This window comes from Arvicanthis niloticus, chromosome 13 (assembly GCF_011762505.2).
Source record: "Arvicanthis niloticus isolate mArvNil1 chromosome 13, mArvNil1.pat.X, whole genome shotgun sequence".
NCBI classification, from domain to species: Eukaryota; Metazoa; Chordata; class Mammalia; order Rodentia; family Muridae; genus Arvicanthis; species Arvicanthis niloticus.
The window spans coordinates 25,766,371-25,782,470 of record NC_047670.1 but is presented as its reverse complement, the minus strand read 5'-3'; the positions used below and the strand labels follow the sequence as shown (position 1 = coordinate 25,782,470).

At 34.3% G+C, this 16,100-nt stretch overlaps 1 protein-coding gene across 1 annotated transcript in view; it reads left to right on the top strand.

The window, feature by feature from the left end:
* Window positions 1-16,100, top strand: part of Csmd3 (CUB and Sushi multiple domains 3) — a 942,208-nt gene that overhangs the window by 790,711 nt on the left and 135,397 nt on the right. Inside the window, 3 exon segments of the mRNA XM_076912208.1 lie at window positions 7,226-7,322; window positions 8,635-8,739; window positions 11,289-11,339. Of these exon segments, the coding sequence (XP_076768323.1) occupies window positions 7,226-7,322; window positions 8,635-8,739; window positions 11,289-11,339 (253 nt within the window).

Genomic DNA, 16,100 nt, shown 5'->3' with positions numbered 1-16,100 from the left:
TAAAAAGACCCACATAGAAGATATTAACATTAAAACATGACAATTGATGGCACAAAACTAAATGGTATATTTTCAGACTATTAAATCCAGGGTTGCTAGATGGCTGAACAAATAAATGTACTCAATGCCAAGCCTAATGATCTCGGTTAGATCCCTTCTCTCCCAGAATGGAAAGAGATAATCAGCTACTGCAAATCTCCTTCACTTGTACACTGTGGTGCTAACAAAGTTTAAGTACACACACACACACACACACACACACACACACACACGCACACATACACGCACACATGCACACACACATACACAAACACACACATATACACACACACATGAATACACACACATAAACATACAAAGTGAGACAGAGAAAGAGAAAGGGAAAGGAAGAGGGAGGAGGGAGATAAATAAATAAAAATAAATACATAAACAGCATGATTACAAAAATATTAAAGCTATCTATGGGTGTGGAATTTGTATTACAGCACCTTCAAGCTACCAGCAGTCACACTCCTATAGAAAACTTACTTTCATTTTCTTAGCAGTTATCAATTTTCAATAGGTTTCAGGTAGGGATGGAGCCTCAGGAACCTCTTCTTCCACACTGGAATCTTGAATCGTTTGATCCTGTGTCGGTCTCATGTAGGGGACTACAGCTGCTCTAAATTTGTACGTTCAACGTCCCCATCTCCATCATTCCACAGGATTCTTCCCTTTCCTCTGACTTTTACATTCTTTTTACCCCTGCTTTTAAAACATTCCCTAAGCTCTGGGGTTGGGGTTGAAACAGATGTTCCATCTATAGTTGAGTATTCCTACTCATCCATAGCCACTTATTCTTAGCTCTTTGTTCAGATGTGAAAACTCTATAGGAATCATTGAAAAAGCATGATGCCTGGAACACAGTTGAGAGCATCAGTAGCATGTGGGCATAAAGGTAACTATTTAGTAGGCGATTTGACAACATGAGCATTGAATAAAACAGCAGGAACAGGTTCTCACTAGGGCCAATGACCTCCCTATCCTGGAGTTTTTAACTAATTTCACAGTATTGGGCACAAATTCTTTCCAAAGGACAGACCTGCAATCCTACTAACAAACAGTTGACTACCCAGTAACTACCATGCCAATATTGCAGCAGTGTGTACATCAATTCAGGCTGGTTGGTATTGCAGCATGCAGAATACAATGTTGAATGAAAACAATGGGTTTTTTTGTTGTTGTTATGTTTTTGTTTTATCATCCAGAACCTTGCATGGCATAGTTCCAGTACTATGAAAGGTATCCAGCAGGATATTTTTCTAGTTAGTTTGAGATTGATGTCTTTATGTCTTACAGCCAGTGTGGTATCTGCAGATATAGGGTTTTATCATCCAGTTCTGTTATCAAACAAGCACATTAGCAATGAACTTTTCTGTTAGAAGGGGTGTCTGCAGTGGGCTTCTATGACTAGTAATTTATAGGGTGGTGTCCCATAGCTGGTGTTGAAATTTTGGTTTAGTAACGCAGGGTTTTTTGGGGGGGAGTAGTATTGTTCTCAATACAAAACACCTCTGATCTTATACATACATAATTAGCTGGAAAAGAAGTGGATTTTTTACAAGGCTTTTTTTATATACCCATAGTTTTAATTAGACTTGCCATTTTTCTATGTTTTTCCCTATTTCCTACTTAAACCTTTATCCCACAGTAAATCTCTTTCTATTCATTTGCTATCATACCATATATATTCTACTATGCCCATACCCTCTTTAAGGCATCTTTCCCTCCTTCCTCTCATGATCCTTGTCTTCATTTCTCCCAAACAGACATTCTGAAAAAAAGATTAAACAAAGACTTCAGGATAGTACATCCCTCCGGTTATTCTCAGAAATGAGAACTACATAGAACGTCTATTAGCTCATTAATTTATAAGGTTATGAAGGACATTCTTGATTATTTATATGTTATCCGCTATTTTTCTATGATCATGTCCTATTTTCAGTACTCTGCAGTGTGGCTTTAGTACCTAATGCTCTAATCAAGCTGTTCTTCCATGAACACCTGCATGATTAAATCCTTTGCATTGCTGATCTGTGCATTGAGACAACACATTTTAACATTGCAGATTCTCCTGTCACTCTCAAATCACTTCTTCCCACCTTAGTTATTACATCAATATTTTCATGGATCATAGTACCTTTCCTTCACCCAAATCACTTGCTTCTATATTTAACCTTGTCTCTTTTTTAATGTCAACCTATCATTCAGATACTAATGTTCTCAACAGTCTGAGGCCTATTTACTTCAGGTTGTGTCATCTTCTTTGCAAAGTCTTTACTTCTGTGTTCCCTGTGACTATTAAGAGCTAAACATGACTCAAATAATAACAGATAATAAAAGCAACAACAAATGACATCTATGAGAAAAATATAAAAACAAAAGCTCCTCTTTTTTTGAAAGATGGACAGAATTAATGATAGTGTTTGGACCAATATAGAAAGCCCACATTTCTAATCCCAGATTCATACTGTCTAAACTAGCCACTGAGTATTTACAGCTAAGTTTACTGATAAATTATCCAATAGTAATTTTATGATTTTTTTTTCCTCCAAATGATTTCTCCATCATTCTCCTTTTCTCGGTGTGCCCTAATCTCCAGATAGTTCACTTTCTATATCATTCTCTATATGAGGATGTTTTCAACCCCATTTACTTTTCAAGCCAGAAGTCTTGAATTTTATTCTGACTTATGTTGTGTCTAACAAACTGCACCAAAACTGTCTTTCACAGGTCTCTGTTTTCATTTGTGTTATTACCACAAAAGATAAAGTGGGTTTTATCCTTAATGTAAACATATTCTCTTCAGTCTATTCCTGACAAAATGAATACAAAACCAGCCAGCCAGCCAACCAACCAACCAACCAACCAACTTCTGAAAATTATAACCTCATACTATCATTTTCTTACTGATGGCACCTGAATTTCCCCAATCATTTTAAACACTTACCAGAGCTTGTTCCTTTGTGCTCAGTTCTCATGTCTTAAAGTTTGTTGTTTTTACAACATCCATTTCTGTAACACTGTGACATCTGGTTTTCTATGAACACTATGAATGTTATTTCCTTTGTCTTTGATGTAGCCAGCATCTCTTTTTATTTGCCTTAACCCTACATTTTTTTCTCTCTGAAACATATTTCTGTGATAAATCTGTGAACTAGATAAAATGTTAATGTTCCTCCTATATATTTTTATTAGAACACCAATCAGCTTTTCTTATCATCTGCTAATTATCTATAAGCTCCTGAGAACAATGGCCAAGATTCTTCTGGCACATAATGAATGGCGTGGCACTACAAGCTCAGTAAATATTATTAGAAAAGTCAATGGACACCTCCTCAAGCAATGGATTTGGAACTATTTTAGAGAATTAGAAGTGCATAATAAACTAATAAAGTTTCCACAGAGAAACTGTAGTATATCCCTTGCCTTGAACAAACACCCTCAAAACTGTACATGCCAATGCCAATATAAAATCTTTACTTAAAAAGCACTTTATTGATTCTACCTAGAAAACAGAAGGTGAGTTTAGGAGAGTATTTAGAAATCTTATGGCACAAAACGTATCTCTTAAATACTCTAAAAGACTGTTAATCATCTTGAAAATTAAGTTCCCATATGGACTTTATTGTTGGACATATCATATTTAGTTCATCTTTTATATTTTAAATGTGAATATTTACTGTTCTATAAGTAATATATAGGTTTAAGTAGCATTTAACTTGGGGATATAAAAATAAATAGATATTTATTAAGAACTATATTTAATATATTGGTTCTGAGTTGAAATGAATTAGGCTTTGGTAGAAAAAAATCAGAAAAGATTCTAAAATAGCCAATGTTTTATTATTGAGAGTTCTTTGGGAAATGTCAACAGAAGAATCTGTTTGTCATTTTAATATGATGTGATATGTTTTTGAGGAAGCATAGATTTGTTTATTTCCTTCTTTATTTTATCAGAGTTTATCAGAGAAAGCTTGCAAGGGGCTGTATTTAACAAGAGGACTATTTATTAAATCATGAAGAAATATTGATTGCATAATTATTATCAACATCAGTTTCCTAAGTTCCTATGATTCCAGAGTAAAGGGATAAAGTTAGAGTGTCTATGACTGCAATCAAACCAACCAAAATCAACAGGGGATTTTGGCAACAGGAATCAAAGATTTATTTGGCTTACACTTATATATTGCTATTCATCATCAAAGGATGGCATGACGGGAAGTCAAACAGTTTAGGAACATGGAGGCAAGAGCTGATGCAGAGAACATGGCAGACCCAGGACCATCATCTTTTAGATAGAACTGCCTACAATGGGTGGATCCCTTACACATCAATCATTAATTAAGAAAATACCCTACAAGCTTGCTTATACTCCAATCTTATGGAGGCATTTTTTAAAATTGAGGCTCTAGCCCATCATATAACTTTAGATTATGTCAAGTTGACCTAAAATTATCCAGCATACTCCAGCACAAAACTATTCTGCTGTCATGGTGGCCAGTTTTATCCAAAACTTCTCACAATGCTGAAATGGAACCATAGACTTCTGTTGTCTATTATCTGACTTTCTGTCCTTGTCAGTTCTCTGTCATTAACCTGGATAAAAAATTTCAGAACACTGCCTGCTAGTTTTCCTGGCCATTTCATGCTTCTATATTCAATATGGTTTTCTTATATTTAGCTATATTTCTTAGACTCTCAATCAGAAATAGTATCAGATGTTTGTGAATACCATAAAATAGCATCATGAATTGAATAGCTGTTTAACAACTAGAATATTATCTTCTAAATGAACTAGAATTGAATATCCAAATCTTGTATCAGTACAGACATCAAACTAGCAATAAATCCTCTCCTATTTCAGGTCTCTAGGGGACTTCTTATTTTCCAACATTGAATAGCAGCATATATTTCTTTACTTTTGGCCACATCTGTCCAATTCTTGCTTATGTGAATGCTTTGCTCTTTCATCTACTTTTAATATTTTTAGTAGATTTTTTTCATGTATCTTAAGGTTTTCCATTCAGTTACTTTTAAAAGATTCACCCCAATTCCACAAATAAGGTAATATTTATGAACACCTCATTTTAGGATTTACTGTTTCTTAAATACCCTGCAAACCCAGAATTGATCAAATGTTCTTCCCCTTTTATGTATAGTAGGCATACCTAAAGATGCTTACATTTTGTTCTTCTGCTTCTATGCTCTGAATAACTCAGGAGAAAACAGAAATTGTTTTTGAATATCTTGTCTCAGTTTCTTGTTTACATCACATGGAATCCAGTGATTTCTTGCATGTCAACACACGTGACAACAAGCGTTTTCCTGTCCCCTTTCTGCATCTTGTCTAGTTCGGCTGTACACTGCTTCACTGTCTCACTCTTGTTTCTTCTGCCAATTCAGATCTGCAATTGAAGTCTTGATTATATTTCCCCTCCCACTTCACAATTTTTTAGTGGAAAACTGAAGGCATAATTATACTTTCAAGTGCATAATTATTTTTGCTAGTGTTTAGTATTTAATCACTCTCTCCTCGCCTTTCTCAGCTAAGATTCTGAGTTTTCAATTTCTACTACACAATAAGTAGTATACACTTGCTTAAGTTTTAGGGAATCTGTGAAGTAGACAATTTTCTCACAATAACTTTTGTGATGAATTTGAAGCACAAGATTGACAGCATTGCTAGGTATTTAAATGTGTATAGGTAGAGGTTACCAGGAAGTTTCAAACCCAGTGACCCTGACTTGTGTTTCCTGTGTTTATCAGTAAGCTTCATTCCTTTTCTATGTTCTGTTGTGCTTCTAACTATGCATTCAGCTTTCCTCCTACATAGAGATTCTCTCCACTGTGGCTAAATTGGATTACTGAGAGTTCACTGAGTCCAGATCATGGTCTGATTCATCTACCGTTTCACACACTTAATAATTTCCTTCCTTTAGAAGCTCCTCATTAACTTCAGCTCAGATCAAAAGTCAACTCCTGCATGAATCTTTACAAGGTATTTTTAGCACAGTATAGTATTTTCTAATGCTGGATTAAAGAAAAAGAAAAATTCAGAAAATAATTGGGAATGAGTTATTGTTTAAGAAAGTAATGGTTGGAGCTTTAATCCTTGTTCTGGAACAGCGCATTAGATCAGGTGCCAATCATGCAGGCGGGATATCTCCTGCCATGTGGCACTCACCCCTGGAGCAACAGTGCCAGCATCCACTTGAATAGGAGAGTGATGGAGGGTTGTTTTGCAGAAAAGAACTGTTTAATGAGTGGAATTGTCATAACTGTGTAGCAAATGAGTGCCTACACTTACAACAGACTCTAGTTAGCTAAAATGAATGCATTCTAATAAAATTCTCCCTTTCCTTCTTGAAGGCTACAAAGCCGTCTATAAAGAACAGAATAGAATCCACAGTTGTGAGTTCCATGGGTTCCCGAAACCTCATACTGTGCCAAGTGAGGTACAACAAAATAGCACATGTCTGTTTCTTTAAATAAAATTTAATAGACACAGAATCGTAGCCCAGTATTTGCCTTCTCACCCGAGGGACCTTCAAGGTGACTTCCATTCTGACTACATTAATAAAAATAGTCTTTGAAAGATCCGTACAAATCTGTTATAGAATACTGCCTGTGGCTGCCTGTATTGACAGTAATGTAAATATTAAAGAAAAAAATCAAATGGATTTTATACATGGAAATGAGTTCAAGAATAAGCCTACTGAAAATGCACTGCAAAGTCCTCTGTGCTTATGAGCCACAGATCTGTTTATTTTCTTCCAGTAAAGCAAAGAGAAAATTGAGCCACTGACAGAAGTCTAGTACTCCAAAGCATTAATGTTAGCTGGTTGTTTAGAACATGAATTTAAATTCCTAGCACATTAAGCCAAAGCATTTAGTAACAATATGTTCTGAAATGAAGATGTCAACTTCCATGTTATAGCCACCATGCACTCTGCCAGCTCCTCCATAAGGCTTCTTTCATACAAATTAGTCCATGTAAACCAGTAATATAATGTCCAAAATCAATTATAGACCAGTAATATAGTGTCAAAAATCAGTTTTTGTTGATCCATCTATGATAATAACAGGGTTGTTGTCTGACCTTGTGATCTATCTTCTAGTGGTACTTCTAGACTGCATATATGTTTAGAAACATGAATTTTCACCAGAGACTGTTATTTCATAGGTACAAGTTGTTAGCTTTGCTACAGAACACAACTGGGATTCTCTGGATTTCTATGATGGGGGAGACAACAATGCACCGAGACTTGGAAGTTATTCAGGTAAAAAAACATCAGAGTTTATTAAAAATAAAAATATAACCAGGAATACAGAAAAGAATTAAGATAATTAAGATAAATACATGATGACCTAAGTTACCAAAAGTTTTAAATTATTGAAAGGAGTGGTACATGTTCTTTTAAGCTTTCCTGCATTCTAGTTATAGTTTGCCAATGTGTGATGATTCTTTTTTTTGTGATGATTATTTTATACAAATAGTATAGATTATATGTGTCATTGACATATGACACATATAATACATTGCCAGAGGTTGTACAGCTATGGTTAGAAGGAGAGCCGGCAATGGAGAGGTGATAGCATCAGAGTTCTTTATTGCTATGAGGCTCTAAGCTGTAAGGCAGGTCTAGACCTTTGGGCTTCTGTTTACCTCCTGCTTCCTTGATGGAAGGGATGGCACCAAGGAAAACATTCAGATCGGAAACAATTCAGTATAAAGATGCAGTCTATAAGTGATTTTTTTCATTTTCCCAAGCAGTCACCAGGACATCTTACAGGCATCTGTACAAAGCAAGTGTGAAGATTCCCTATGAATTTTCCCCTATGAAATATTTCCTATGAATATTATGAGGATATTTGAAGCACTAAACACAAATCTACAGAACTTGTAGTTATTTTCAATGCTTGCTGTTTGAAACTGTGTTGGAAGAGTTTCTGAATAAATAGAGATTAATTTGTTCAGGCAGATATTTTATATTTTCAAATTCAATAATTGGATGGAACAAGGTTCATTTGCTTTAGAAGTTCAGAAATCCATTATAATACATCTGCTGAGAAAGAGGATAATATTATTTCAAAAGTGGGACTTCTTGGGAAAGCTGACAATCAGCTTTGCTATCAGGGTATAAGAAATATCAAGTATTCAACTTGGTGAAGAATTAAGTTCCTATTTTATTAATAAATGTGAATTAATGAATATCTACTCTAATCCAATACAAAGTCTTGAGTTGTGGTCTAAAAATTACATGCAACTTTTTAAATAAACTTTATCTTTAACTCACACATATGATATTGAAATTTCCATGAAACTCAAAACAATATTGGCCACCCTTTCTGTTTTTAATTTAAGGGAATTATCTGAAGTCATTTTATAGGCCACTCTCCTTGAAGACTGGGACAGTAAAATAAAATGGGATAAAGGGGGAAATATTTCTACTAAATTTTCTCAAATGCTTTTGAGCAATGCACAATTTTAATTACAATGGCTTAGCTGCGTACAAGTTTACTTAATTTCTTTATTGTTGCTGTGGTCTTTTACATATGACCCTTGACCTGACTTATCAATTGTCATTTCAGGGACAACAATACCTCATCTTCTCAATAGTACATCTAATAATTTATACCTAAATTTCCAATCAGATATCAGTGTCTCTGCTGCAGGATTTCATCTTGAATACACAGGTAAAAGTAATTTATTGACTGCAGAAAAGTTAAAACAGGTTCTTTTATATTCCAGTTTGTTTTTGATTTATCTTATTATTTTATTTTGTTATTATTCCTTAAATGCTTTTTGTATTCTAAAGAGATGTAAAAAAATTAGGTAATTCAGGAAGAACTAGGATACACAGGAGGAGGAGAAACCATAATCAAATATATTGTATGGGAAAAAAATCTATTTTCAATAAGAGAGAAATAAAACCTTCAGAGTAAAACAAAAATAACAATAAACAAAAATTACTGTTCTTTTTATACAAATGACATCAACTCTGACAAAACAAACATTTGGTCTAATCTAACATTGTTTGAGATTGTAAACCATTCTATCAATTCTATTGAAAAACTTGTACATAGAAAATGCAGGAGTTTTGGCACACACTATTTTTTTTAATGTTTGGAGAAGAAACATGATTTTTTTACCCCTTTAATAAATTTATAAGTGTTCAGTATCCATAAGAATATGAATCAAAGCTCTAAAATATATTCTTATAAAACTGTCATCTTAGGTATTCTGATAAACAATTTCCACTTCAAATTCTTATCAGCCCCAGCAACCACTATTGTACTGTTTCTTTAAAAGTGAGTACTTTAGATGTGACATGTATGTGAAACAAACAGTGTGTGTTTATCTGCATTAATAATTTACTGTGATTTCATAAGTTCATTTAAAAAGTTTACTTGGTATCAGTTTCAATGCTTCCTCTTTTATCAGAGAATTTGTAAATTGAGGTAAAGGAAACTTGAATTACTTTTCTCATTGCTGTGTCAGAATATGTAGCAAAAGTTACTTGAGGGAGTAATAATCTTTTTCCACCCCTTTTTACTTCCCAGTCAGTCATCATAGTAGAATTGGCATAGTGGCTTTATGGTAGTGGAAACATAAGCTGATATGGCAACAGATGAAAGAAGAGAGCTAGCCCAGAGTCAGTAAAATGTATAAATTCCAAGGTCCACCTAAGTGACACATTTCCTCTGGCTAGACTCTATGTCCCATGGGTTCTACGACATCCCCAAACCATGCTAGCACCTGGAGACCTGCTGACCAAGGAAATCTGCCAGTATAATACCTTTTACATTCTCAACTTCAGTGAAGTTGTAGAAAATTTCAGTTGGAATTAGAATAAATGGCTGTCTTTTTATAAAAGCCATATACTGGTATCCCAATTTTTGGGATAGCATTTAAACAAACAACAACAAAACAAGACAAATAGCATCAAAGGGATTAGTTCCATTACTTGCATACATATATGAGATGTTGTACTAATCCTAGATCAAATGTATCATACATGTAACTTGGATATTTTATGAACAAAGAGGGATTGATTCATTTTAACCTAGAATTCATACTCCATGTAGACAGGATTGGAAATACAACATAGCTGTGTTCATTTATATTTTTTATATTATAGTGTTTCATAATGTGTCAAGTTCCTAATATTTGATAAGTACTCAAAACCAATGTGGTTGATTAAATAAATGAATGATTAAATCTAGTCTTTAAACATAGATCATATCAAATATATGTAATTGACAAATACCCACAAAAATATGACAACATCAGTGTTGATGTTTTTGGTAGAGTCTAGACTGTAGTTCTAGGCACAGTTTATATTTATTATACAGGTCACTTCAGCATCTCTTGGTTCAGGACATTCAGTCCATTACTAAAACACAGTGACTTATGCTGAAAGTTTTGATAGAACACAATTTCCAGTGATAAAGCAGAGAGACAGAAATGATATACATGTACTTAGTAAAGACTAGTTATTCCATGTAGCTCTTTATTACTTTAATGGTAATAGATAACCAACTTAGTGGCAGAGTACTTTTATTTTGACACACTTAAGTTGCTGGTTGTCCATTGGATAGATTTGTTGCCTTTTGCACTCTGATGAGGATGCCATCTGTCAACACGAGGGAAGGTATGGTAAAAGAAAACCTTCTCCTCATGGTTATGGAGAAGAGAAAAAGTCAGAGGTCACAAAGTTTTCTTGAAGATCATGTATCTGATAAGTAAGATCTTCACTTTGTTCTCATCTCTGAAATGTATCTTTCATTTCCAGTAAAACTATAATGAAGGTCTAAGCCTTTCCCATTTGGATTTTTTTGGAGGACAATAATGGCTAAAACTCTAACATTAGTTAACCAATGCTAGAGTTATTATGCTGTGTTTATGAAGCTCAAAGCCAATATATGTATTTTTATGAAAAACAAAAACAAGACAAATATGTGAAGAAAACTCATTCATTCCATTTGTATAAAATTTGAACACCTTTTTTTTTGAGAGATACACTGCTCAACACAGAGTATATGAAGATACTCATGCTACAATCACCTTTGAAGAAATATTAATCTGCTAGAAGAGACAGACCAGTTAAGAAACAACACACTGCTGTCCACACAGTAATACATATAGATGGTAGAATACACTGTTGGGGACCACTCTGGCCCACATTTGGGGGCCAAAATATCTCGGACCTTTCTGTCAATGTTGGAACCTGCACTGCCAAAAGCCTTGGGGACTAACTTATTAGCTTGCACTGCCCCAAGCAGCTCTGGTCTGCGTGTCAGGGTTCAGCAAGAGAGAGAGTGAGGACGGATGCTAGGAATGGAGACCAGACAGAGTGTGATACAATCCCGTTTATTCTTCAGTCTCTCTTCCTAGTCCAAGTACCAAGTCTTGAGTTCCTAGTCCCTAGTGCTAGTTCCTAGTGCCTCCAAGTTCCAAGTTACTTCTTCCAAGTTCTGTTCCAAGTGCCTGCTACCTAATTCCTAATAACTAAACAAGTTGTACTGTAAGTTGTACTCTTCCAAGTGTCTAATGTCTACTTCAAGTTGTTCTCCTAATACCTAATTCCTACTCCCAAGTTGTAGTCTCTGAAGTGTCTGATTCTCTGTTCCTAGTGTCTCTCTGAATTGTCTGATTCTCTCTTCCTCCAAATTGTTCTGAACTCTCCTGTCTGCCTCTGGCTTTTATGTCTCACTTCTAAGCCATGCCTCTAAATCATGCCTTTAAGTAATGCCCTTAGGCCTTGTCTCTAAATCTGATCCCTAAGTCATGCCCTTAAGTCACACACCTTTAAGTCTCACACACACAAGGGAAGATCCTGGGTGTCTAAAGCAAGATTATGCTTTAGATACCCAGGAGTATCTTCAGTATATTCAGAGTGTGCTCACCTGTTGTAGGCTATTGTAATCAAATCTCTTATCAGGGTATATGGCTCAAGATGGCTGCAAGGATGATAGCCACCTTCTGTCCTCTCCCCACAATACACAGAACACTACATGTGTAAAATTCCATGTGTAAAGTTCACAGACTTTTTTAAAGACAAGGTGTCATTTGTGCATAGTCTTAAAAACTAGCTAGAAGCTTAAGTTAGACAAGAAAGAGAATATTTTCAGTAGAACAAACTTCATGTTCATACAGGGCTGTGGAGCATTGCATGCTAGGAGAACTGCATCTATTTTAGTACAGCTGGCACATAGGTTAAAGGAAGCAGTAGTAACTAAGGCTGTTGCTGAAGGCATACTTACCCGTCACTTTACTGCAGGGGATCTGGTTCACAGCTTCCATCCATTTCTCTAGTCATGCATAATACAGAGTACTAAATTAGCATATTCATAAGTAGCTTCAAGAAGCTTTAGTAAGCATTTTGTGTATGGCATTTGTACCTTTAATATATATTATTTAATGCAAAGCAAATTATTACTTGTATACAATAAATTTTAAAATATCCTTTGTATTCAATGGTTATTTAGATAATTTTGTAACATATTTATCATTGAAAAAATATTGTTTTCCACAAATAAGAAAATTGATCCAGATCTTTATAAAACTATAGATGCTGGTAATGTAATTTGGATTCATAGATAAGTAAAGGTTTGGCTAGTCTTAAGGGAAATGAATGAATAATGACTTCAAGCATCATAATTTTTGACATTAAAAACCAATATCTTTTATCAACAGACAGATGTATATTATTATAGATATAATTTAAGTATCTTAAATCCTCATATTTGCTTTTAAAGGTAGTATTTAGTGCCTAGCTCTAGAAAGGACACTGATTTCTGAAGCAGGGAACTGGAAGGTAAATGAATCACTTTTCTAGTTGCATGAAAATTTATAGTGTGGAATATGGTAATAGACTGAGATATTAAAGACTGCCAGAGTTTTATACATTAAATCAAATCAGAATAAAAAAATGAGAGAGAAATAACTTATTGGTAAAAGATGAGCATTTGAACAAATCAGGCATGACTCTAACAACATTGACTTTTCTACAAACCTAGAAGTTGTTCAAAGGTGATAGATTTACCTAAATCCATATATTCTAAAGTAAATATTTTCAAAAGTATGCTTTGGATTCAAGCTGATTCTCAATACAAATAATTAGGCACAGAAAACAGAAGAAAAATCAAAAGAAAATGAATCTATTAGCATAATGTTAAGAACAATGTTCAATATTATTTGAGAAATTTTAGAATAGTGTCTGGTAAGAAAATGATAAGTAAATATTTTAAGCAGTGTATCATTGATCATCCACATAACAACATGAAAGCATTAGTTTAATGCTCCCTTTTAATTGGAGCAAAACTCTAAAATCTTCCTGGATTAAAGTAAATATAATTCTAAATATCAGCTAATGCTAATAGTGTAATAAAAGGCCCACATAATTAAATAATAATTTAATCAAATAATAACTTCTTTGGGAGATAATGACCTTTTTAGTTAAATTAAATAATTCCTTAATAAACAGTATATTTGGTGATGTTGTCTCACTAAAATACTCCAGGTCCGTGTGTTGGTTTTCATTAGTGATTACAATAGAAATATGAAAGCATATGATGCAATAAATTAGGAAGAAAAAGTCACAGATCATGCACAAGTGGTCACAAGTAGGAGAGAGGACAGGGTAAGAAAGAGAAAACGGGGGTGAAAAATAACACTCTTAAGTTATAGGCAGTCAATCCGTGCCAGCAGAAGCCTAAAGTTCTTTAGGAACTTTAGCTGGAAAGCCGTTGGAATAGTCTTCATGTCATACTCCTGTTTTCTGATCAATAATGTCATCAGCATAGTATTACTGAACTACCGAGTCTAATTCTAACAGGATAGTGGTGAGAGGAACAAGAGAGTTTGAAGATTAAGTGCAGCTTTACTGAATTAAAATCACTAAGTTTTACTCTGAATAAGGAGAAACTTAGATCCAAGAAGCAATATCAGAAGATTTTTAAAAAATGTAAAAATGGACACAGAATCATTGCACATATTTATTGAAACACTGTGATATATTAATATATGTGCATACTATGTATTAATCAAATTAAGGTCATTGGCACACTTATCACTTAAAACATTTTTTCTTGTGTTTGTTGGGAATATTGGTAAAATTTTAACCTACATGTTTAGAAATATACAAATCCGTGCTGTCAGTCACTGGGGCCTGACTGCACATGCTGTGAAATATTACAACTTACTCCTACAGAGCTCAGTTTCTGTAGTCATTAACTATCATCTCTCTATCTTCCCATCACACTTTTCTGCCTCTTACATATTCATACTTTCTACTTTCACTACATCAATTCTTTTAGCTCCTCTGTATGAATGAGGATGTCTTGTATTTGTCATCCTGTGTCTGGCTTACTATACTTAACACAACATCCTTAATTCCATTGCTAGTGCCACAAATTACAGGATTTAAGGCAATTCTTAATGGAAAACAAGGTTCTCCTGTGAATACATGTCATTTTTTTTTCCTGACAATAATGTTGACTGTTTAACTTGGCTTCTCTTAGGACTTCTGCAATGGAGATACGTCAACTTTCTTCCTGTGTGTGTGTGTGTTTTTTTTTTTTTTTTCTTTCTCTGGGTTAATAGCAGTAGTGGATTTGCTTGATCATATCGTAGCTGTAGATCCAGTGTTTTGAGGAATATCTATGGTGGTTTCCATAATAACTGTAATGATTTACATTTCTACTCAAGAACTACTTTTTAAGGAAAGAATTAAATTATGATAATACACATAACAGAATTTTTATGCAGTTGGGCATCTGGAAAGATAACTGAGTGGTGCTTATGTGTGGATGAGAGTTATATTAATTTTTTTTTGCATTTGTGGAGAACATACCTATTTCACTTCATGTCTTTGGTAATTCACTTTTGGCAACCGCTGAAGTAAATGTTCTACCCACATGTTAACATAAGGGAGGAAACACAATGGAGAAATAAGAATTTCATAATATCACTATGAATACTAGCAACAGATGCAGAAGGCTTTGAGGTTTTCTATAAAAAATGATTTTTTTTAATCCAAGAAAGCAGACTTTTACTACATCTCTAAAGGAATATTTTAAATAGTAGAAGTTTCAGGAAACATGGCAGGTGTTCTGTCTTGAGAATCAAAATTTTGGCTGAGATTACTTACATAAAGCAATGGTTTTACCCATCTGATTTGTAAAGAGAAAAAAATTATAACAATCTAGATTTCCGATAACACTATTACTACATAGAAAAAAAGTCATCCTGCTTCTTTCCCTTTAAACAGCAAATGCTTGCACATAAGTTAGTTTTTAAAAGTTGCTTGCAGTCATCTTTCTCCTTTAGTCCTGGAAATTTAGCTTTGGAAGGTGACCTCTGGTACTATGCTTATCATTTACTGCAGACAAAATTGACCCTCCTTCTGCTCAGTGCATCTTGTTCACATCTTCATATTTTCAGGAACTGTAGATATTTGACAATTTCTTATCATGCTGTCCCTGTATTCTATTACATAAAGACTGTATTCTCAGACTCCTTACTCCAATAAGAATTTTCCATATCATTGTAGGCCTTTACTAGTATTCTTCCACTTGCATGAAGCAAGGTTATATTTTATTTTATTTTATTTTATTTTATTTTATTTTATTTTATTTTATTTTATTTTTAGACTTTCTGGCTTTGCTGTCACATCCTTACACAAGTTCTCTTTTGGTGAAATTCATTATGACACTTTTCTAGTTCTGTGACTCTTTTTCTATTACACAAACTAAGCCTTGGCATTCTTGACCTAGCTGGTCAAACATGGAGCTTCTTGCTCTGTATCTTAGATATTTCAGCCTTTATGCCTTTAAAAAACAAAAACTTAATGATCATAGGTCATCAAGTTTTGTAATGGGCATAAACCCGTTACAAATGGCATCCACCATACAAGCCTTCTTTGCATCCTTACATTGCCACCCTAGTTGTTCCCTCAGTGGGTTCTGAAAACTCAAGATTCTGTTGTTAATATTAGAGAATAAAAGACACAATGGACAATCTCTTTTCACATATCCTACTGCCTATCAGATGT